This window comes from Fundulus heteroclitus, chromosome 16, assembly GCF_011125445.2.
Source record: "Fundulus heteroclitus isolate FHET01 chromosome 16, MU-UCD_Fhet_4.1, whole genome shotgun sequence".
NCBI lineage: Eukaryota > Metazoa > Chordata > Actinopteri > Cyprinodontiformes > Fundulidae > Fundulus > Fundulus heteroclitus.
In genome coordinates this window covers 5,324,481-5,347,645 of record NC_046376.1, presented here as the reverse complement: position 1 = coordinate 5,347,645, position 23,165 = coordinate 5,324,481, and the positions used below count along the sequence as shown (strand labels likewise).

At 42.1% G+C, this 23,165-nt stretch overlaps 1 protein-coding gene across 1 annotated transcript; it reads left to right on the top strand.

The window, feature by feature from the left end:
• Positions 1–5,117: 5,117 nt before the first annotated feature.
• LOC118566495 (ERV-BabFcenv provirus ancestral Env polyprotein-like) lies at positions 5,118–11,457 on the top strand. Its single transcript, XM_036148767.1, has 2 exons — positions 5,118–5,511; positions 8,788–11,457. The coding sequence occupies exon 2, from the start codon at positions 8,839–8,841 to the stop codon at positions 10,141–10,143; it is 1,305 nt and encodes a 434-aa protein (XP_036004660.1). The 5' UTR covers positions 5,118–5,511; positions 8,788–8,838; the 3' UTR covers positions 10,144–11,457.
• The last annotated feature ends 11,708 nt before the right edge of the window (positions 11,458–23,165 follow it).

Below are 23,165 nucleotides of genomic sequence, written 5' to 3'. Positions count from 1 at the left end.
ACAGGCCTTTGAAGAGGTCATCCAGAAGCTCAGTACAGCACCAGCTCTTGCATTTGCAGACCCAAGTAAACCCTATATATTACACACAGATGCTAGTTCTACTGGCCTTGTGCAGTGTTGTACCAAGAACATAATGGGTGGAACAGGGTGATTGCATATGTCAGCAGAGGTCTGTCCCGCAGTGAATGTCGATATCCTGTCCATAAACTAGAGTTTTTGGCCCTCAAATAGGCAGTTACAGAAAAATTATATGATTATCTGTATGGATCTGATTTCACTGTGGTTACAGATAGTAACCCATTGACATATCTTACTTCTGCTAAATTGGATGCTACAAGCTACAGATGGCTTTCTGCTCTTTCAACTTTTACTTTTAAGATAATTTATCAGGCTGGCAGGTTAGATGCGGATGCTGATGGTCTCTCCCGGTGACCTCATGCTAAACAGAGTTCACAAAGTTTACTGAACAACATCTGGAACGTCCATCCTGTATTTCCATTGACAAGCACTCAGTCCAAGCAATATGTGACAGGCAACTGGTGTACAGCTCTGCCGACCTGGACCAGGTTGCTGCTCTTGTGCAAACCCTCTCCATTAACACTGACAGTTTACCAGACAGTTTTGTTAACGATCTACAGTTCTCTCCACCTGCTGTGCCATCTTTTTCTGAAGGTGAAATTGCTGACAAACAAAGAGCCGATCCAGTCATTCAACACATTGCTCAGTTAAAACGAGGGGAAAACCCACCGCCATCTCTGAGGGAATAGCTCCCCAAATTGCCATTACCCCTGCGAGAGCTTACACGCTTGGAGCTTGATAATAATGTTCTTGTCAGGAGAAGGATCATTGGAGGTGAGCTTACTTATCAACTTGTACATCCAGAGTACTGGTGAGCTGAGGTCCTCAACCAGCTGCATGACCAAATGGGCCATTTGGGTACAGAAAGGACTCTGTTTGGGTCACACAGGATGTCATGTCCTGGTCATATTCTGAACTTCTGCTCCCTTCGCATCGCTGCCAGGACACACAGACTTCAGATGTTTTCCAACCCTCTGCAGATCTCTTCAGATCATGGTTCTTCTGGCCACGGATGGCAGTTGACGTTTGTAACATACTCAAGAACTGTGAGAGATGCATCGAAGAAAAGCACAAACTGAGAAAGCTGCACCACTTGTTAACATTAAAACCTTTAAGACGACTCAAACTTGTCTGCATGGACTTTCTCTCAATAGAACCAGACCGGAGTAACACCAAAGATATTCTAGTGATAACTGATCATTTCACAAAATATGCTGTTGCTGTGCCAACCCCAAACCAAAGAGCCAAAACGGTAACAAAAGTGCTATGGGAGAATTACCTTGTCCATTATGGAATGCCAGAGCGTCTCCATAGCGACCAAGTGACTGATTTTGAATCTCATACTATCAAAGAGCTCTGTCAGATCACAGGAATCCAAAAGATTAGGAACACGCCTTACCATCCCCGTGGCAATCCTTTTGAGCAATTCAACTGAACACTTTTAAACATGTTGGGTACTCTGCAAGAAGAAGATAAAACTTACTGAAAAGATTTTGTGAAGCCATTGGTACATGCTTACAACTGTACCCGAAATTATGTCACTGGATACTCCCCATATGAGTTGATGTTTGGTCGGCAACCCTGCCTTCCTGTTGACATAGCTTTTGGACTGCCTGTGTCTGAAAAGCCATCTACATCTCATTCGCAGCACAAGTTCGCAGACCGGTGGAAATCCGACGTGTATATTATTCAGAAGAAAGCCGGCACTCTTCTAGTATACACAGTTAAACCAGAAGGCAAAGATCATCCCATCAGGACCCTCCACCGTGACTTGCTGTTGCCTTGTGGTTACCTGTCCCCAGTCTCTAAACCAGAACAAGTAAAGCCAACAACAGAAATTGCACCTGTGACTTCAGAAAATGTAGCGATTTCAGATTCTGAAAATGAAGTACTGTTTTTATCTGACTTACCTGATTACTCCAGCTCCTATGCTCCTGCATCTACTGTTGCTCCTATGCCTGTGGAACCGCCTGGCCAGCATTCCCAGAGCTCTTGTGAGGAAAAGGAAGTGGAGTCTGGATCTGAACCTGTCGCTGAACTGGACATGGAGCAACCTGCTGAAGATAAAGCAGATTCTGCTGACTTAGAGCCTCTCGAGGAAAATTGCTCCTCTCAATCAGGACCTGTCTCTCCTCACCCAGAATCTGTATCCTCTCCAGGACAATCCAGCGTGTTAAATTATTCTTCTGCTGCAAACCTCTCCACCCCAGATGCTGAACTACCTGTTCGACGCTCTACCCGAACACGGCAGCCACCAACTCGTCATAGACCAGAGTTTAGGAGTTTAACCCCTGATGAAGTTAAAGCACTCTGTAAGCAAGTTTCCAGAGGAGAGTCTGCTGACTCATTAGGTTATGTAGAAACTCTGTGTGTCCCTGCCACTGCTCTGCCGGAATGTTATGTGTTTCCAGCCCGCCTGGATCTTGGCTCATTGATCCAGATGAGCAGAATAGATCTCATTAAAGTTCAAGATCATGACCCAATGATCTCACCGGTGGAAAAAGTCCTTAATTGGGGGACCAGCATTTTCGTCTGAACAGTGTACGGACCATGGGGCAGTTTTCCTGCAACGAGAAGCAAATAAGCTTGTCATGGTGAATGGGTTGCTCCACCGAAAGATTAGAAGACCAACTGGTCTTCAGATCAGATTTACTTCAGCTCGTTCTGCCCAGAGCACATGTTCCCATGGTGCTCAAGTCCCTCCATGATGAATCAGGCCATCTTGGAGTAGAAAAAACACTTGAGCTGATTCGTAGCAGATTCTACTGGCCTAAGATGGGGTCAGAGGTGGAGCAGTATATGATAACCTGTGGTAGATGCATCACCCGTAAAGCCCCGCCACAGCGAGCTGCTCCCTTAGATCACCAGCAAAGGACCACTGGATTTAGTTTGTATTGACTTTCTGTCTCTTGAGCCTGACCCTAAAGGGTATGCAAATATCCTGGTGGTCACTGATCATTTCACAAGGTATGCTCAGGCGTTTCCTGCCAAAGACCAACAAGCATCCACAGTGGCTAAGATTCTCTGTGAACATTTCTTCGTTCATTATGGGCTTCCTGCACGGATACATTCTGATCAGGGACGTGATTTCGAAAGCAAGCTCATCCGTGATTTACTGAGAGTGTTGGGGATCCGCAAGTCTAGAACCACCCCTTATCACCCTCAGGGAGATCCTCAACTTGAGAGATTTAACAGGACACTGTTGTCCATGCTTGGGACTCTGGATCCCAATCAGAAACAGAGATGGAGTCAAAACATCAGTCAGTTAGTGCATGCCTATAATTGCACCCAAAATGAGGCAACCGGATACTCACCCTATCTTCTGATGTTTGGCAGGGAGGCCCATTTGCCTGTGGACATCTGTTTTGGAGTATCGGATGAAACTGAGAGAAGTCCAAACTTTCCAACAATATGTCTCAAAACTGAGGAAAGATTTGGAACACGCTTACCACCTCGCTACAGAAGCGTCTGATAAAAATCATCGAAGGAACAAAAAAGCACATGACAAACGTGAAAGAACAGATCTTAGAAGCGGGAGACCGGGTACTTCTGAGGAACTTCGGTGTCACTGGTAAGCACAAGTTGAAAGAGAAGTGGAAGACAGTGCCATACATTGTTGTAGCAAGGATGCCTAACTTGCCAGTCTACAAGGTGAAACCTGAAAGAGGTCTTGGGGTGGAAAAAACAGTGCATCGCAACCACCTGCTGCCCATTGGTCAGCTGGTCAGGCTACCATCGGAGGCTGGGCCGGAGCAGGTACGAAAACCTGTCACTAGGGCAGACTAAACCCGTCTGAGGCTGCTAAGTTGGACGCTCAAGCAGATGTTGCATTTTCTTCTGATTCTGAGAGTGAGGAAGGGAACAGGTCAGCACCACTACAAGTGAATCTGAGAGAGCTTTTAGAACAGTCAGAGATGAGGCTGAGGGAACAATCTCCAGTCACAACTGAAGTGAAAATAAATTTGTCTCACCTTGCTACAGATGGAGCTGAACAAAGTTGTAGCTCACCTCTCATCCAGGATTCCCTGCTCAGCTCTTGTCCAGATTTAGAAGGGGGAGAGGAGGAGAGTGGTGATGCAGTGTGTAATAGAGAGAGGGTCAGTGGTGAGCGATCTAGTCGAGTGAAGAGACCAGTCATGAGGTTAAGTTATGATGAACTGGGACAGCCATCAGACCGTCCAGTACGTGTTTTTAGTTGTGGAATGTTGGTTGGCAGTGGAACATTTCAGGTTCCAAGACATTCTTCTTGTCCACTCAGTCTACTCTATGGTGTCATTGGGTGACACCATAGAGTAGACTCTAGGAGACTCTAGGAGACTCTAGGAACCACCTCTAGGTGGTTCCTAGAGTCTCTAAAAGTAGAATGGGAGGCAGATCCTTTAGCTATCAGGCTCCTCTCCTGTGGAACCAACTCCCAGTTTTGGTCCGTGAGGCAGACACCCTATCTATTTTTAAGACTAATGTTAAAACTTTCCTTTTTGACAAAGCTTATAGTTAGAGTGGCTCATACCCTGAGCTATCTCTATAGTTGTGCTGTGATAGGCCTAGGCTGCTGGAGGACATCAGGGTCTAATTTTCTCACTCTACTGATTTCTACTGTTCTTCAGTCTACTGTTCTCCAGTTTTGCATTGTATTACATTGAAATGACTGTCGTCATTTCAGCTTTTAACTTTTTGCTCTCTCTCTTTTTCTTCATAGTAGGTACACCTGGTCTGGCGTTCTGTTAACTGTGACATCATCCAGAGAAGACGGCTCACCCGCTACTACCATCTAATGTAGAACAGATTACTAGATCAATGTGTGCTTCTGTGCTTTTTTGTCTCTCTTGTTGTGTCTCTGCTCTGTCTTCTGTAACCCCAGTCGGTCGAGGCAGATGACCGTTCATACTGAGCCCGGTTCTGCCGGAGGTTTTCCTTCCCGTTAATGGGGAGTTTTTCTTCCCACTGTCGCTTCATGCTTGCTCAGTATGAGGGATTGCAGCAAAGTGTAGGGGTTGGAAAACATCTGAAGTCTGTTTGTCCTGAAAGTGAGGCGAAGGGAGCACAAGTCCAGAATACGACCAGGACATGACATCCTGTGTGACCCAAACAGAGATCAACTGACAAGATAAGGTTGTCTGTTTTTCAACGTTTGTGGAGCTGTTCCCAGAAATAAGACCAATGTCTGCCAAAGGAGGCTGGAAGGACGTGGACCAATGGATGCATGTAGAATCTTATTTGTAACACACACCCATCTGTGGGATATAAAATGCATGTACACTATGTTGTAATCAGAACCCTATCTCACACCCGTTCGTACGTGCTTGAGAGGTAAAGCCTGAAATAAATTGGGTTCCCAGTTGGCAAGCAGAAAGACCTCGTTTCCCGTGTCATCATTCTTTTATATAGTTTTATAGTTAAAAATCTCCCACAAATTGGTGACCCCGACGTGATTTTTGAAAAAAAAAAAGGGAGATCCTCTTCCCCAGACGGCAGGGCCTTCGGTGCAAGCTGGCCACTTTGCGCCGGGACACACAGATACGGAGAAAGACAGGGGGTAAGTGTAAATGTTTTTTTTATACTGCTCTCTTTCTTTCTCTGCTTGATAATGACAAAAATTGCCGTCTGTGAAGTTTGATTTGGGAAGAGTGTATTGATTGTTTGACAATTGGGAGAGGTCGTCTCTCTGTTTGCTTTCTGTCATTATTTCCCACGTGAGGAAAGAGTTGTCTTAAAACAATACAAGATTTGGAATGGTTTAGAATTCCTACACAATTGACTACAAGAGACAACTTAAAAGAAGTGACTTGTGACTCCCAGCCGCTTTAATCGTACGTCTCGTTAGAAAACGCTAGTATGACGACGAATAGAAGATGAATCGGACCATAACGGTTTAAGCTGAAGTCTTCTAATATATATATCTTTTTAGAATAAAGAAATCATTGTAAAAGTTTGGTTTCATAAATGTCCGGCTGGTCGGAGTATTAAGAGGTAGAGCCTCTTTGAGAAGTGAAGCGTGAAGCGCTGTACATGGCCGATTGGAGGTTCGACTTGCGAGTGACTCCAATGAGATGTGGCCTTAGTGAACTGCAGTTGTTTTGTGAAGCTGAGATCTCTGGTTTAGGCTTTGAGGTGAGAAAAACCTCCGGTTAAATTTTGAAATAGTAGGCCTGTTTGGTGCATGCAGATTTTTTTTCGGGCGAGGCCCTAGATGTAAGCGCTTGTAAAAGAGAAATGAGGTTTCTCTTGGATCATCAGTGTGTCTTAAAGAGTTAACTGCAGTCTGGGTTGTTTGAGTACTCTGGTTTAGGTAACGAGGTGAAATCAAATTTGAAATAGAAGGCCTGTTCTGGAGCACGTGAAATATAAATGTTTACTTTTTTTTTTTTTTCTCTATGGGTCCAATAAATATGGTTTAAATTATATGTGCGCACAGTAAAATCCAGGAATATTGGGCATCTGGACCAGTAATAGAAAATATTAAGTTCCCGGGAGAGTGAAATGAGTGAGTGAGCGAGTGTTTGGGATGTGTTGTGTGTCAGACGTCTATGTGTGAGCTTAAATGATTAGAGCTCTGTTGTTTGATTAAAATGCATGTATGAAGCTGTTTTGTTTGCTGTCGCTTTGTTTGTGTATTCAAAGTCCCATAATCAGAACTAAATGGTAAAGTGTGTCTAATTTGAGAAAGCAAAAGTGCATGGAAACCTTTATTTTTTGTAAAGAAATCTGCTGAACCAAGGTGTGTATACTTATTGAGCTGTGTTGTGCTGTGTTGAAAAGATGTGGGTGCAGTTACGTAAACTGGTTTTGAAGGTTTACCAATAGTTGTGCAGTGGTTTCGCTGGTGGCAGTGGCGTCTGCCTGTTCCTGACTGTGTGCTATTATTTTAAAAAGGTGTGTTGTTGGAAAACTTTTCAGCTATTGAATCTGCGAGCTTGTCTGCTGTTGTTTTTTTTATTTTTTTTTATTTTGCCTGTCAGTGAGGAGAAAGTAAGCACACTGGGTTATCGATTGACGGTCAGTGACTCGTGCCAATACAAACAGTCCGCCCCCTCTCCCCCTCCCTCCCTTTGCATCAGCTCAGAGAGAGCAAAGTACAGTCCCTTTAGAGAGGAGCGCAGCCCCGCCCGGAGGAAAGCAAACAAATCTCTGAGAGGTAACAGTTTATCAGTTTGCAGGGATTTATTGATTCTGCAAGACAAGTCACCCTGTAGTACATTTTAATTTTTTTTGGTTTTCTTAAATTTAAATACAGAACAAAATGGCAAACATTCCTATTGTTATTCTTGGGTTGAAATATCCCGAATTAGCTTCAAAAATTCCCAAAATCTCTAAGAAATGGCACAAAAGGACTCAGAAATTAACCTCCCCGTGGAATCAGGTTGCTTTGATACATCTCTTTGCGAACAAATGGAAGTGAGAATCATGGACTACAAGGCTAATAATAATTCTAAAAAGAGAACAGAAAAACGTGAGCTTGAGTTAAAAATTCTAAACCTTTTCAAGGAAGAAGGTCAGGCCTATAGAAGTGCATTAAAACAGAAACTTATGGAAATGAGACAGCAGTCTGCAAATGGTAAGTCAGATTATTCAAAAGCTGCGGGACTTTACCCAACTTTAAGTGGCACAGTTAACTTAATGGGAGATTTCCAGTACAAAGACAAAGAAAGTCTGATCATAGATGCAGCTGCAGAGGGGGGAAGCCAAAATGATTCAACAGAACATAAAGGGATCATGACAAAGGCCTCACATATCAGTTTTACAAACGCAGGAGGGTCGCCTAACCAAAATGTACCTGCAACACAGCAAAATGATCACGCCTTAGTAAACATATATTCGGCTGTGCATGAATCAGGTTCTCCTGTTGCTTCGGTTGGAATGCATCAGAACAATGCAGGCCCAATGAACTCAGATTCCCCTGTAAACGTGCAGGATCTTGCACCTAGTGGAAAAGTAGATTCAACTATATTATGGACCATACCACGTAAAGAGACTTTACCAGAAGATGTAAATTGTTTTCCCCCAACAACTATGGCTACTAGACCTACAGTAAAAGTGAAGAAAATGACTGACCCTAGTGGAAATGTGACTTTACCTACTTCAGTCACTAAATCAGGACTAAATAAGTCGACAACTTTAACGGAAAATACATTAACGGTCACATCAGCGTCTAAAATTTTAAATAGCACAATACAAATTTCAACAAATAATAGTGATATTACAAAGGTAAGTACAAGTAAAATGGAAGTGCAACCTACAGAGGTTGCCTGGGACTTGGACAATGCAAAACCTACCGTGATTCGACCTAAGAGCATAATAACTGAACCTCCAACAACTGTTATAACTAAAATAAGTCTACAGCCAATAGTTTCAAATACAATTAAAACCACAAAGGAAGTGTTAAATACTACTAAACCCTCACTAATAAGATTAATTACAACAGCACCTCCTCCGGTTGAGGTAACATCAGATCAGGACAACAACCTAATATTAGAATTCGCAGAACCAGATCCAAAACAGTATGGATGCTCTGAAAAGGAAGGATGTGAAGATTTCTCTGAAGGGTTGGATAAATTTTATGAAAAACAAAATCCAAAAGTAGCTACACCAAGAACAATAAATAAATTACAGGATATTAAATGGCATGGAATCAGACCAAGGGGTGATCCTTTATGGCAAAGAGCCATACGTAATACATGGTATAGCTGGTCATGGTATACAGCAAGAGAGTTAACTAAAAATGATTGCTTAATCTGTACTGCTGCTCCGGGAGCAGTTCCGATGGTTATTCCAGAAAAATATACGTCAAAAGAATGTGCAGTTGTACAACGTCAAAAATGTAGGAATGGTGAGTTCACTTCAAGAGAAGACGCAGTGTCATTCTTTAAATTACCTATGTGTGGCTTGAGTTGCAGACTCTTATATGGTTCAAGAAACTCTCATCAATACTTAGAAAAATGGAAAGGGTATAAATTAGAATCATTGTGTGCAGAATTTAACATTAGTACTACAGATAATGTTCCACCCACTGACTATGAAATAGATTATGATGCAGACTACGAATGTTTCGTCAGTGGAGGTTTTGAGGACAATGAAAGAATTAAGGTAGGAAATACCACTGTAAAATGTAATGTAACCTGGGTATTATCTTGGTTTAAGCATGCAAATGTAACACCAGTGTTTGCTACAAAGCCCGTTTGGTTTGAAAACCCAGATTTTGTAGAAGAGGACTGCAAAAATATAACTATGACGATTCCTAAACTTTTCTTTTTAGGAGATCAAACGTATCCAGTGGCAGACAGTTACTGGATGTGTGGTGATGACATGCTAATGAACACCTTACCACTTAAGTGGGTAGGGCTCTGTGCATTAGTACGAATGAAAGTACCAATAACTTTAGTGTATGAAGGGGTAAAAGAATTAGCTCAAATTGAAACGGGTACAAATAGGTCTCATCGGAGTCTAGACGATTACGGACTAAATGAAGGAGTTTATTTAAATCTTATTGGTCAACCAAGAGGAATTCCAGATGAATTTAAAGCACAGCATGAAGTTAAAGCAGGTTTTGAGTCTATTTTACCTCAAATTACTATTAAAAAAAATGTTGAATGGATAAATTACATTTACTATAATCAGCAAAGGATGATAAATTTCACGGTTGAAGGATTTATGGCACTGGGAGACCAAGTACATGAAACAAGTAGAATGGTAATACAAAACAGACAAGCCTTAGATTGGCTTTTAGCAAGTAAGGGAGGTGTTTGTCACATGTTCGGTAATCAGTGCTGTACATACATTCCCATGAACACAGTTCCTAAAGGTTCGTTTAGGGCAGTAATGGTTAAACTTAGGAAACTTAAAGAGGAAGTAAAAGAGAATGCTGGTGGAAACAACTGGTCGTGGAAAAGTCTGGAAGAAATTTTAGGAGAATGGGGTGTTTTAGCTGCTAAAACAGGACTAACTTTGGTAATAACACTGATTGTAATCTTATTGTTTCTGTGTTGTGTTGTGCCTATTTTGAAAAGGTGGATTGTGGGAACGATGTATAGATGGATGACATCAGGCAGCAGCCATCGAAAAGGCTGACATCCCGACCGCCTGGACACGTCTATGGACTCACACGTATGCTACAGACTCATTCCAAATGGAAAGGAGTACCCGTGATCGAGACGGACTCTGTTGTTTTGCTACGTGTCCATGGACTCATTCAAACCAAGCACACGAACTGAAGACTGACTAACCCTATTAACCTTGTTTAAGTTACTCAATCTAAGATTAAATGAATAAAATATAATACAATAAAGCGTTAGTAGATAAGGTAGCACAGGCGGCCGGTTAGTTTAATCTGTCATAACATTATACTTTAACATTCGTTTCTGTTTAACCCTCCGTATCAGTTTTATTAGCAAGATAATTTGTATATATATAATCCATGTGTTTCATATGTTGTTTATTGATGGTTGTATATGTTACATTGTATTAGGTACTCTTTTTGAATGATAAGTGATGGATTTCATTGCAAGTAGCATGGCTGATTTCCAATTGATGCCGGTCGACCTGACTGGCGGATGCTCGATGGGGAACCGAGATCCATGGGAGAGTTTTTTCCCCTGAGAACAGTACATGAATAAGTGCCAACAACGGGGTTTTTCGCTTCCATATCAGCTGGATTGATGCCAATGTGAAAGCAATGACTATTTTTTTTTTTTTTTGTCTCTCTCTCTCTCTCTCTCTCTCTCTCTCTCTCTCTCTCTCTCTCTCTCTCTCTCTCTCTCTCTGAAATGTGTTATTGATTGTAATTTGCACTTATTACAAGCCAGTGTTGATCAACAATTATGTGGACACCGTGATCACATTCGTATATTATCCATTGGTTGTGTAAGCAATTACATTTTTAGATGTGTTATCATTATAGCTAAGCTTGATTAGTGTGGAGTCAGATTTTCTCTTTATACGATGTTTAGTCTATGTACTTTAGTATATAGAGGGTTCCTTAGGAGTGTTACGTAAGTAACGTAACAAGGGAGGATGTGTAGGGGTTGGAAAACATCTGAAGTCTGTTTGTCCTGAAAGCGAGGCGAAGGGAGCACAAGTCCAGAATACGACCAGGACATGACATCCTGTGTGACCCAAACAGAGATCAACTGACAAGATAAGGTTGTCTGTTTTTCAACGTTTGTGGAGCTGTTCCCAGAAATAAGACCAATGTCTGCCAAAGGAGGCTGGAAGGACGTGGACCAATGGATGCATGTAGAATCTTATTTGTAACACACACCCATCTGTGGGATATAAAATGCATGTACACTATGTTGTAATCAGAACCCTATCTCACACCCGTTCGTACGTGCTTGAGAGGTAAAGCCTGAAATAAATTGGGTTCCCAGTTGGCAAGCAGAAAGACCTCGTTTCCCGTGTCATCATTCTTTTATATAGTTTTATAGTTAAAAATCTCCCACAAAAGCCATGTACAATGCAGACAACTCTTACTGTGGCATAAAAGTTATGAACAGAATCGGTGACAAAGGGCAACCTTAGCGGAGTCCAACTCTCACCGGAAACGAGTCCAACTTACTGGCGGCAATGCGGACCAAACTCTGACACCGGTCATACAGAGACCTAACAGCCCTTATTAAAGGGCCTGGTACTCCATACTCCTGGAGTACCCCCCACAGAACCCTTCGAGGGACACGGTCGAATACCTTTTCTAGATCCACAAAGCACATGTAGACTTGTTGGGCAAACTCCCATGCACCCTCCAGGATCCTGCTGTGGGTGTAGAGCTGATCCGGTGTTCCAAAGCCAAGACGATAACCACACTGCTCTTTCTGAATCCGCAATTCGACTATCCTACGGACCCTCCTTTCCAGAACCCCGGAATAGAGCTTACCAAGGAGGCTTGAGTGTGATTTCGCTGTAGTTGGAACACATCCTCCTGTCCCCCTTTTTAAATAGGGGGACCACCACCCCAGTCTGCCAATCCAGGGAAACTGCCCCCGATGTCCACGCAATGCTGCAGAGTCGCGTTAACCAACACAGCCACACAACATCCAGAGCCTTAAGGTACCCAGGGCGAATCTCATCCACCTCCGGAGCTTTTTAACCACCTCGGCAACCTCAGCACCAGAGATGGGAGAACCCGACCCAGAGTCTTCAGGCTCTGCTTCCTCAATGGAAGACGTGTTGGTGGGATTAAGGAGGTCTTCGAAGTATTCTGCTCACCGACAGTTCCACCAGTATGTTTAGCAGCACACCACCCCCACTATAAACAGTGTTGATACTGCACTGCTTCCCCCTCCTGAGATACCGGATACTGGACCAGAATTGCTTTGAAGCCATACGGAAGTCTTCGGTGCGTGAGCATAGTCAAGAAATTGCGTCTACCACTAATATCCCCCCCAGCAGGAGCGGTAGATGCAGCGGTGCGGGCGTGTCATGCGCATCAGTGCTTGTCACCGGTTCAGAGTCACAGCACCATGAACAGCGCTGTTTGTAGACACTGTGCGATCGAAAGAGAGACAGTCACTCAATTTAATCTTGTTAATAAAACCTTTGTAGGGAATTCAATTCTCAGAGAGAGAGAGAGAGAGAGAGAGAGAGAGAGAGAGAGAGAGAGACTAATTATCGCTCGTTTTCTTCTCCCGAATCCATTTTCTCTCGTCTGTTGCTTCCGATGCCTCACTCTCTTGGTTCCTTTCCTCCTTCATCATTAACCTTAGATGCCTCGCCTGCCTGACAGTTTCCCGGATTTCAGCCAACTGAGGATATTTGCCAGAATAATTAAAGTGGAGTCCACAAGCGAGGTGCGCATATACAGCACAATGCATAGAAGAAGATAACTTCCTCTATATTTCATCTTAAAATGAAGCATGGAAGAAGACTTTTTCTAAATAAATAGATTTTTGTGTCAACACATTTTATTTATTAAATTTACAGTTTTTGATTTCAATTTTTTACATTGTAAATGTTTGTTTATGTCTTTTATGGTGTGGGAAAAAAAACACTGTCAGACCGCCATTACATTTTTCACATCGCACACCCCTTAGTTGCAGCCCCACACTTTGGGAATCCCTGGTGTAGATTTTATTTAACATGGACCTGCTGGGGACACAATAGGTCTGGTCCTGGTGGATGATCTGTTCCATTGCTCCCCTCATCCTGTTTGCAAGGGCCTTGGATCGGATTTTGTAATCCGTTTAGAGAGGACACACAGGGTGGCAGTTCTTTATTTCCTATAAATGTACCTTTTTTTTTGGCAGAAGCGTGATGAATGTCCAGCAACCTCATCTTGCTGCTCGGCATACTGGTAAAGAGGAGATTATCTCTCATAGTTCGGTCTGTATATCCAGAATGATCTCCTTCATCATCTTATTATTACTGGACAGGTTAATCATCCCATCCGTGAGCTTCTTGACGCCCTCCCTCAGCGCTTGGTTCTTGGCCGTGAGTGACACTAGTTGTTCCTGCCTGAACTCCAATAAGTCCCTCAGAGCTTGAAATTCCTTCTGTAAGACTTCTACCAAGGAAGATGCGCATCCAGACTAGTTTGCTTCTTGTCTATGGATTCCAGGACATCAGCGTAAGTTCTCTCTGGAGAAACAGCACAGGTCGAGTTTGAACGGGAGTGTTTTGACAATGGTGTGGTTGTGGAACTTTCCCATTACGATGTTGTCCAAACAGTCCAAGTAACTCTCCAGGTTGGTTAAGGTCGTCTTGTCCAGTGTGTTTTATTGGGAAGTATGATACAATTGTTAATATTTAAATGCTACAATGTTTTACTTTTATTTATTGGCTTGCTTTTACCTGAGTAGATCAGATATTTACTATTAGTATACCTCCATTTTTACCTACGCTCAGCTCTGACGAGATCTCAGCCGCTCATCTCAGACTAGAATGTGTTTTAAACAAGTGCAGTTTTGCCAGTGTGAGGTGCATTATTTGGGGCATGTCATCTCCGTTCATGGTGTTTCCACTGATCCCTCTAAACCTGAGGTGGCGGAGAATTGGCCTGTACCCACCATGGCAACTGAGCTCTATTCCCTTTTGGAGTTTGGTACTTACTATTGGAAGCTTGTGGACGGTTTTGCCAAATTGGCTGCCCCCTTACACCATTGGACCGAGGAGTAATGTGGGAGAATTACTTAATTATTAACCTTTTAAAAAGAAAGAAAGACTCAGAGAAAATGGCGTTCCTTTGTCTTAACAACGAGAATTCGTCTTTATTATGCCTAGAAACGTACAAACGGGTTTCAGGAGCGAATTCTGACATTCAAATACAAGCTTGCAATTTTAAAGGCTCATAATGTGTGTGCGTTAAACACAAGTGTCTGTGTGTCTCCATTGGTGTGTGTGCGTTACACACTATTGACGTCAATTGGCAACAGGGCTTAAATTCTGGGAAGTGTTTATCACAAAAAGTACAACAACAGAGCGATTAGTTCCACTACTTGACATATCTTGGAACAGTCCTAGTAAATAACCGACTCCAGATGTTTCCTCTTACTCCCATCGGCGAGAGCCAGGGAAAAAAGGTCAAAATGACCCTAACTCCCATAAATCCTCCCTTGGCACGTTACAGCGTGACATATCTAGAAGACCTCTTCATTGAAAATCTGACTCCACACTGATCAAGTCTAGCTGTGATAATAACAAACATGTAAAAAAAAGATCTAATTTCTTACACAACCAATGGATAACATACTAATGTAATCATGGTGTCTACACACGTGCTGATATAAAATGTCATGTAATAAGTGCAGATTACAATCAATAACATATTTCCAATAATAGAGAGAGAGAGAGAGTGTCAGAGAAAGACAGAGAGTCAGAGAGAGACAGAGAGAGTCAGAGAGAGACAGAGAGACAGAGAGAGAGTCAGAGAGAGTCAGAGAGAGACAGAGAGAGAGTGCAAGTATGCAAAACAGTCATTGCTTTTGCAATAACATCTTTCCAATTAGATATGAAAGTGAAAAAACCCCGATAATTGTCACTTATTTATGTGTCATTCTCGGGGAAAAAGTCTTTCATGGACCTCTTATACCTCTGAGCATCCGCCGTTATCATCGGTCACCTGACCGACGGCATCAATTGGAAGTCAGCCATGCTACTCGCAATGACATCCAGCACTTGTCATATAAAAAGAGTACATAAGCATGATATAATAACAAAACATCATAATACAAACAATCAAACAACATATGTAAATTATCTTGCTAATAATATTGATACGCAGGATTAAAAACGAAATGGATGTTAGAATCTAATGTTATGATAGTATAAACTAAACTAACCTAACCGGCCGCCTGTGCTACCTTATCTATCAAAGCTTCATTGTATTGTATTTTGTTTATTTATTTATTGAGTAACTTAAACAAAGTTAATAGGGTTAGTCATCTTCAGTTTGTGTGCTTGGCTTGAATGAGTTCCTGGACACGTAGCAAAACAAAAAAGTCCATCCCGATCACGGGGCTCCTTTCCATGTGGCATGAGTCTGTAGTAGAGGTGGGCGATACCGGGAATTTTTAATCGATCCGATACCAAGTAAATACAAGGGGCAGTATCGCCGATATCGATCCGATACCGATACTTTTAACATTTGAATTTTATTTTATTATTACAATTAATAATAATAAAGTTATGTTCAGTGTTTTTTCCCTAATCCACCGCCTATATCTTTCAATCCTCATGTAATTTTGTCCGTATTGTGTGCACCTGCTTGTTGCTTTAATCCTATAATTTTCCCCGTCGTGGGATAAATAAAGGATTAGCTAATGTTATCTTATCTTAAATAACACTTTTTAATAGGCTATATGTACTGGGTTCTTTCAAGGTCTTAATTACATTTTCTGTGTGGGCTCCAGTAACATATGATAGATAATATCTACTTTGAAAATTAACGTGAACTGCTGCTCTGATCTACCTGGATGTCCTCCGGAGGACTGAAACGCCTCAGTCAGTGACGTCAGTCTGTGGGTCTGTCGGGGCAATCAGGGAAGTTTCCTCTGTCGCTCTACGTTTTCTTCCTCATGGTTTTTCACGTGCTTAGATAAATTTGTTGTGTTTCCACTGAATTTAACCGGCTTTTTACAAAACATATTTCTCTCTTCATGTTTTTCTGCTCTGGCTGTCTCTCTCTCTCCGTGTCTGAACAGGAGCCGCGCGCTGCACGCGGTGGTTGTTTGTGTATGTTGAGTTGAGAGAGCACAGTGGGCGGGACAGGCTGAACCTGTGCGCTGATTGGCTGGCACCGCTGAGCCATGTACCAGAGGGGAGGGGGAGCAGCAGCCAGCAGAGTGCCGGCCTGTGACACAGAAGGGGAGACTGGTGAATCTGCGGCAGTCAGCGCGCGGGGGAGAGAATAAAAAGGATCGATCCTGTTAAAAGAATATTGTTCAATATCAATACCCGCGTTGGTATCGATAGTATCGATCCTAGGATCGATCCGCCCACCTCTAGTCTGTAGCACACGCATGAGTCCATGGACGTGTCCAGGCGGCCGGGGATCAGCCCTTCGGATGGCTGCTGCCTGATGTCATCCATCTATACATTGTCCCCACAATCCACCTTTTCAAAACAGGCACAACACAACACACAATTAGAAAGAATACAATCAGCGTTATCACCAAAATTATTCCTGTTTTTTGCAGCCATTGCTCCCCATTCTCCTAAAATTTCTTCCAGACTTTTCCACGACCAGTTGTTTCTTCCAGCATTCTCTTTTACTTCTTCTCTAAGTTTCATAAGTTTAGCCATTACTACCCTAAACGAACCTTTAGGAGCTGTGTTCATGGGAATATATGTACAGCACTCATTACCAAACATGTGACATACACCTCCCTTGCTTGCTAGAAGCCAATCTAATGCTTGCCTGTTTTGTATTGCCATTCTACTTGTTTCATGTAATTGGTCTCCTAGTGCCATAAATCCTTCCACCGTGAAATTTATCATCCTCTGCTGATTATAATAAATGTAATTTATCCATTCAACATTTTTATTAATAGTAATCTGAGGCAAAATAGACTCAAAACCTGCTTTAACTTCATGTTGTGCTTTAAATTCATCTGGAATTCCTCTTGGTTGACCAATAAGATTTAAATAAACTTTTTCATTTAATCCGTAATCTCCTAGACTCCGACGAGACCTAGTTTTACCTGTTTCAATTTGAACTAATTCTTTTACCCCTTCATACACTAAGGTTATCGGTACTTTCATTCGCACTAATGCACAGAGTCCTACCCACTTAAGTGGTAAAGTGTTCATTAGCATGTCATCACCACACATCCAGTAACTGTCTGCCACTGGATACGTTTGATCTCCTAAAAAGAAAAGTTTGGGAAAAGTCATAGTTATATTTTTACAGTCCTCTTCTACAAATTCTGGGTTTTCAAACCAAACAGGCTTTGTAGCAAACACTGGTGTTACATTTGCATGCTTAAACCAAGATAACACCCAGGTTACATTACATTTCACAGTGGTGTTTCCTACATTAATTCCTTCATTGTCCTCAAAACCTCCACTAACGAAACATTCGTAGTCTGCATCATAATCTATGTCATAATCAGTAGGTGGAACATTATCTGTAGTACTAATGTTAAATTCTGCACACAATGATTCTAATTTATACCCTTTCCATTTTTCTAAGTATTGATGAGAGTTTCTTGAACCATATAAGAGTCTACAACTCAAACCACACATAGGTAATTTAAAAAATGACACTGCGTCTTCTCTTGAAGTGAACTCACCATTGCTACATTTTTTACGCTGCACAACTGCACATTCTTTTGACGTGTATTTTTCTGGAATAACCATAGGTACTGCTCCCGGAGCAACAGTACAGACTATGCAATCATTTTTAGTTAACTCCCTGACAGTATACCATGATGTTGTATACCATGTATTATGTAAGGCTCTTTGCCATAAAGGATCTCCCCTTGGTCTGATTCCGTGCCATTTGATATCCTGTAGTTTATTTATTGCTCTTGGTATAGCTACTTTTGGATTGCGTTTTTCATAAAATTGATCTAAACCTTCATAGAAATCCTCACATCCTTCTTTTTCAGAGCATCCATACTGTTTTGGATCCGGTTCTGTGAATTCCAATATTAGGTTGTTGTCCTGGTTTGACGTTACCTCAACCGGAGAAGGTACTGTTGTAATTAGTCTTGTTAATGAAGGTTTAGTACTTTTTAAAACTTCCTTTGTGGATTTAACTGTACTTGAAACTACTGCTGTTTTGGGTTCTACTGCAGTTGAAACTATTGTCCGTGGATTTGCTTTAGTCGTGGCGGTTGTTGGAGGTTTGGTTATGCTATTTTCAGGTCGAGGCACCGTAGGTTTTGCATTTTCTAAATTGTTATCAACCTCTGTAGGTTGCACTTCCTTTTTATTTGTATATACCTTTGTAGTTTTATCGTTATTGTTTGAACTTTGTATTGTGCTAGTTAAGATTGTAGATGCTGATGTAACTGTTAATGTCTTAACCGTTAAGGTTGTCAGTTTATTTAGTCCTGCTTTGGTGACTGAAGTAGGTAAAGTCACATGTCCACTAGGGACAGTAATTTTCTTCACTTCTACAGTAGTTCTAGTAGCCATAGTTGTTGGGGGGAAACAAATGATTTCTTTTGGTAAAGCCTCTTTTTTCGGTAGGTTCCATAATATAGATGAATCAACTTTTCCACTTGAAGTGATGTCTTCAAATTTCAACTCGTATGTTTTGTCAATATGGAAGGCTATAACATCTGCTTCAATAATCCATCCACAATTTGCAATCTTAACAGTCATTTTACAATTAATGTTTTCTTGATTTATACTAGATAATTGATGGCTCACATTAGCATGCAAATTACACATCCTTCGTCTGTCACCCTTTTGCAACAATCTAGAGATAATCACGTTTCTTTCAACCAAATCATATTTATCACTGTCTGGTTCAACATGAATCCTAATTTGATCATTAACAATTTGAACTGTAGCAATCATCTCCTTGTCTCCTATTCGCTCTAAATCACCATTTCGTGTACCTCCTTTACCATTACCTGGATTCTTTATTGTTAAGTCATATTTGTAATTGTCCTCAGGATCCCAATGGGACTCTATTCTTACTTCTACGCCAAAACCATCGTCCTTAATGTATAAAAGGATTGAACACTGGTCTGCCCCATACACTTTATATTCCTGTTTAACACTTTTTCCGCATAATTTCCTGGTATTGTAATAGACATTTACCTCAAATTCTGTATCTAATTCTGTATGAAATTCTGTATCGGTTACCGTTGCTTTCCATTTGAATTCAGCATGGGTCTCTCTTTTCTTACGCATTCTTTTTGTTTTTACTCTTAATTGTTCTCTAAAACCTAGATGAGTCATTAACGTTAGTTCAGCTGGCAAAAACACTGGTGTGTACTTGTTCAAACCCATTAACGTTGTGTTGTACTTATCTTGTTCTACAACGGTGGATTTCCCTTTATAGACCGAAGTCCCACAGTTCATGGTTGGACGTCGACTGTCTCGACCCACATTACTCGTTGCTTTCTCTCGTGGTTGAGCTGATGTTAGCTGATGCTGTGGCGCTGGCTGCAGGCTGTGAGAGTTCATCTCCGGCCTCGCTGTCGTTAGGTTCACCACTTCTGCCAACATCCACAGGTGAAATGTCATTAATACTAGTCTCATTGCTGCAAATCGTCTGTTCACACTTTTTCCCAATGTCTGGCTTCACAGTGTCTATCTTTGCACTGTCTGGCTTCACAGTGTCTCTGGCGTGTACTTTAGTACAATGAGTCAAATGATACCACGTATCACTCCCCTGAACTTGGACGGCGGTTGCGGTCGCTCGTTTGACCTCAAAGGGTCCATGCCATCTCGAGCAGTTCCATTTTCGTCTGAACACCTTCACGTACACCAGGTCTCCTGGTTCGACTGGTCTCTTCACCACCGTCTCTGGACAGGAACTTCTGGCTTTTTCCTGCAGATAGATAGCTCTATGGATAGCAGTTAGTTGATCCATATATGCTTTCAACTCTGTTTGTAGCTGCTCAAGTGCCGGGCCTTTGAATGGAAGCCTCCATTCGGGCACTGGCATTGTTCTGCCTGTTAGCATTTCATGCGGGGTTAAATGTGTGCTGCGGTGCAACTGCATGCGATAGCTCATTAGCGCAAGCGGCAAAGCATCAATCCAGTTTAGTTTAGTAGAAGCACAGATTTTATTCAGCTTAGCTTTCAAAGTCCCATTGATCCTCTCAACAATACCCTGACTCTGGGGGTGATAAACTGCTCCAAGGCATTGTTTAATTCCTAGCTTTAACAAGACACCTTTCAACACCTTTTGGATAAATGCTGAACCGTTATCTGAGCTGATTTCTGATGGGATGCCAAATCTCGGAATCACCTCTCTTGTCAGAAACTTAATCACTGTATCAGCTCCCAATGTCTTTGATGGGACTGCTTCAACCCATCGGCTGAATCGATCGATCACAACCAGCATGTACCTTTTCCAGCTCTGTGAAATGGGAGCTATTGGGCCTGAAATGGGCAATGACAGAAAAATTCAGGTAGTATATGTAATCCAGACAAAGCTTTGAACAACAAACTTGTAATTTTCCTCTTAAGAATAAATACTACCCTGCTCTGACATCACATTGTCATGTGACTGTGAAGAGCCAATGAAGAGGCTATATAAGCAGGAAGTAGTGGTTGCCAGGAAAGGCTAGGGTGGAGGAGCTGGGAAGTTTGTTGGAGGTATGTTTAAGTTGCTCACTTGTTCATTTTACAAAGTAGTGATGGTGAGATGAAGCCTCATGAGGCATTGAACCACTTAAGCCAACTGGTTCGAGAAAGGGTTAATTTCTTGGAGCTTCATGTGCACACAAAACCACCTACTGGCCAGGTGTATAATCACAGCCAGCTGTATCTTAACACATGTGATGCATTGATTTTTTTTGTCTTTTATGGCTCTTGGGAATGACTTCACAAAAGGTGTAAGACGAAATCATTTGTCTACATAAATTATGTATACACGTGTATAATAAAATATTGTTTGAATGTATTTTCTGTGTGTAGTTATTCCCAAAATAGTACTGTCATGTGATATGACATGTTGTGTAATAATGTTTTTCTGTTACTCTAGAAAAATGGCATGGGCTTAATCAGGCAGAGGACAGTGAAAGTGCTTGTGGAACTAGGGAGGGGGTAGTGAATAGGCTAATGCTTGTGCAACTTGGATGATTTCATGCATTTTTATTAAGAAACAACAATTTCTCCACAGTTTTTGGTTTCAAACGATTTATTTTTTGACACTACTTCTCCAGCCTTTGAAAAGACATGCTCACATGGCACAGATGATGCCGGGGTGCATAAATAAATAAGGGCAAGTTTATACAGATTGGGGTACAGTGACCGATGATTCTCCAGCCTGCTTATGTTTGCCTCTGACAGGTAGCACTGGACCTCTACGGTGGCATCTGCTGACACATTTTGAGTCCTCTTTGCCTCCATGACACTAGTGTCCAATCTTTGCCAAAGTCTGCTACCTAAATGGAAACCACAGGTCATGTTAGTAAGTGTTGTAATAGGAATAAGTAATCTCAAAATGTAATATAAATGATTACCTCCAGTGAATTCTTGAGAGGTGGAAGCCTGGGGAATCTCTTCTGTGTTCCGTCGGATGACGGTGGCACACTCCAAAGTCAAGCGCTTCACTGCTTCAGCAGCTTTTGTGTTGCTGAAAAATGCTATAAGTTTAAATCGTGGGTCCAGGAGTGTAGCCAGCGACAAGATGCTCATTGACTGGAGCATGTGTAGCTTCTCCCTGAGCTGTCTGATGAGCTGCTCTCCTATTTCCACTGCTACTGCAGGTGCCGACTTAGTGTCTTCCTCCTGAAGGGCTTTCTTTATCATCTTCAGGAGAGGGATAACTTTTGATGCCGACACGTGTTCTTCTGCAGAGAGCTCTGTGGTGGCGTCATAGAAAGGAGAGAGTAAAGAAAGGCACGCTACAACAATGTCAAACTCACTGGCAGTGAAAAAGGGAATGTCAGTGTGTAATCCAGCCAATGCTGCTCCTACTGGCTCCCTCAACTCCACCAGACGTTGCAGCACCAAGTAGGTGCTGTTCCATCTTGTTTCCACCTCCTGCATCAGCTTGGTTGTGTAAGCTTCTCCTTTAAAGATACAGAAGAGTAGGCCATTAAGTCACTGCAGTAGGAGCACAGACAAACTATTAACATTATATATTGGAATAAAAGAAAAGAGCATACCTTAGCAGTGGTGCTGCTTCTAAAGTAGCCAACCAGCTTCCTTGCTTTGGCACGGAGGCCAGAGAGCACAGGGTGCTGGTCAAGCGCCCTCTTCACAACAAGATTGAGGGTGTGAGCAACACAAATGTGGTGGCGAAGCTTCAGCTCTCTCACGCATGCCACCATATTAGGAGCACCATCGGTTACCATGCATGTCACCTTGCCTGAGATTCCCCATTCCTCCATCAGGGAGGCTTTCACACAAGCAATATTTTCAGCAGTGTGAGACTGGGGGAATGCCTGCACTCCCAACAACACCGAGCTCAGTGACATGCCACTTTGTGGAGGAGAACCAAAAGCTGCCAGGTAGGCATCCATGTTGATGGATGTCCACATATCTGATGTAAGGCTAACAGCAGCCACCTTCTCTACTTTAGCCTTAGCGTGCTCCTTGGCAGACTCATATTTGGCCTTCACCATGGCTTTCAGAGCCTAAAGGAAGAAATATATCTATCTATCTATACATATATAAATATATCTATCTATCTATCTAGATAGATATATAAATATATCTATCTATCTATCTATCTATCTAGATAGATAGATAGATATTGCTGAATTGTGACACATACAATAATGTAGTCATTCGTTTCATGTATGGACCCACACATACCTGCTTTGTAGGGAGAACATAATTGGGATCCAGCTTAGACACAAATGTCCTGAATCCAACGTCATCCACAAAAGTGAAAGGCTGGGTATCCTTCACTACTGGAGACTAGAGCTTCACTCGAGCTCTTGTTTTCTGGTGGCTGGTTAAAAGGGAATAAATACAGTGTCTGTTACCTGTCTTTATTTGCACAACAAGCAAACATCAGCATA

Coding starts and splice junctions, on each gene's coding strand:
- LOC118566495 (XM_036148767.1), top strand. CDS start 8,839: ATGGTTATTCCAGAAAAATATACGTCAAAAGAATGTGCAGTTGTACAA.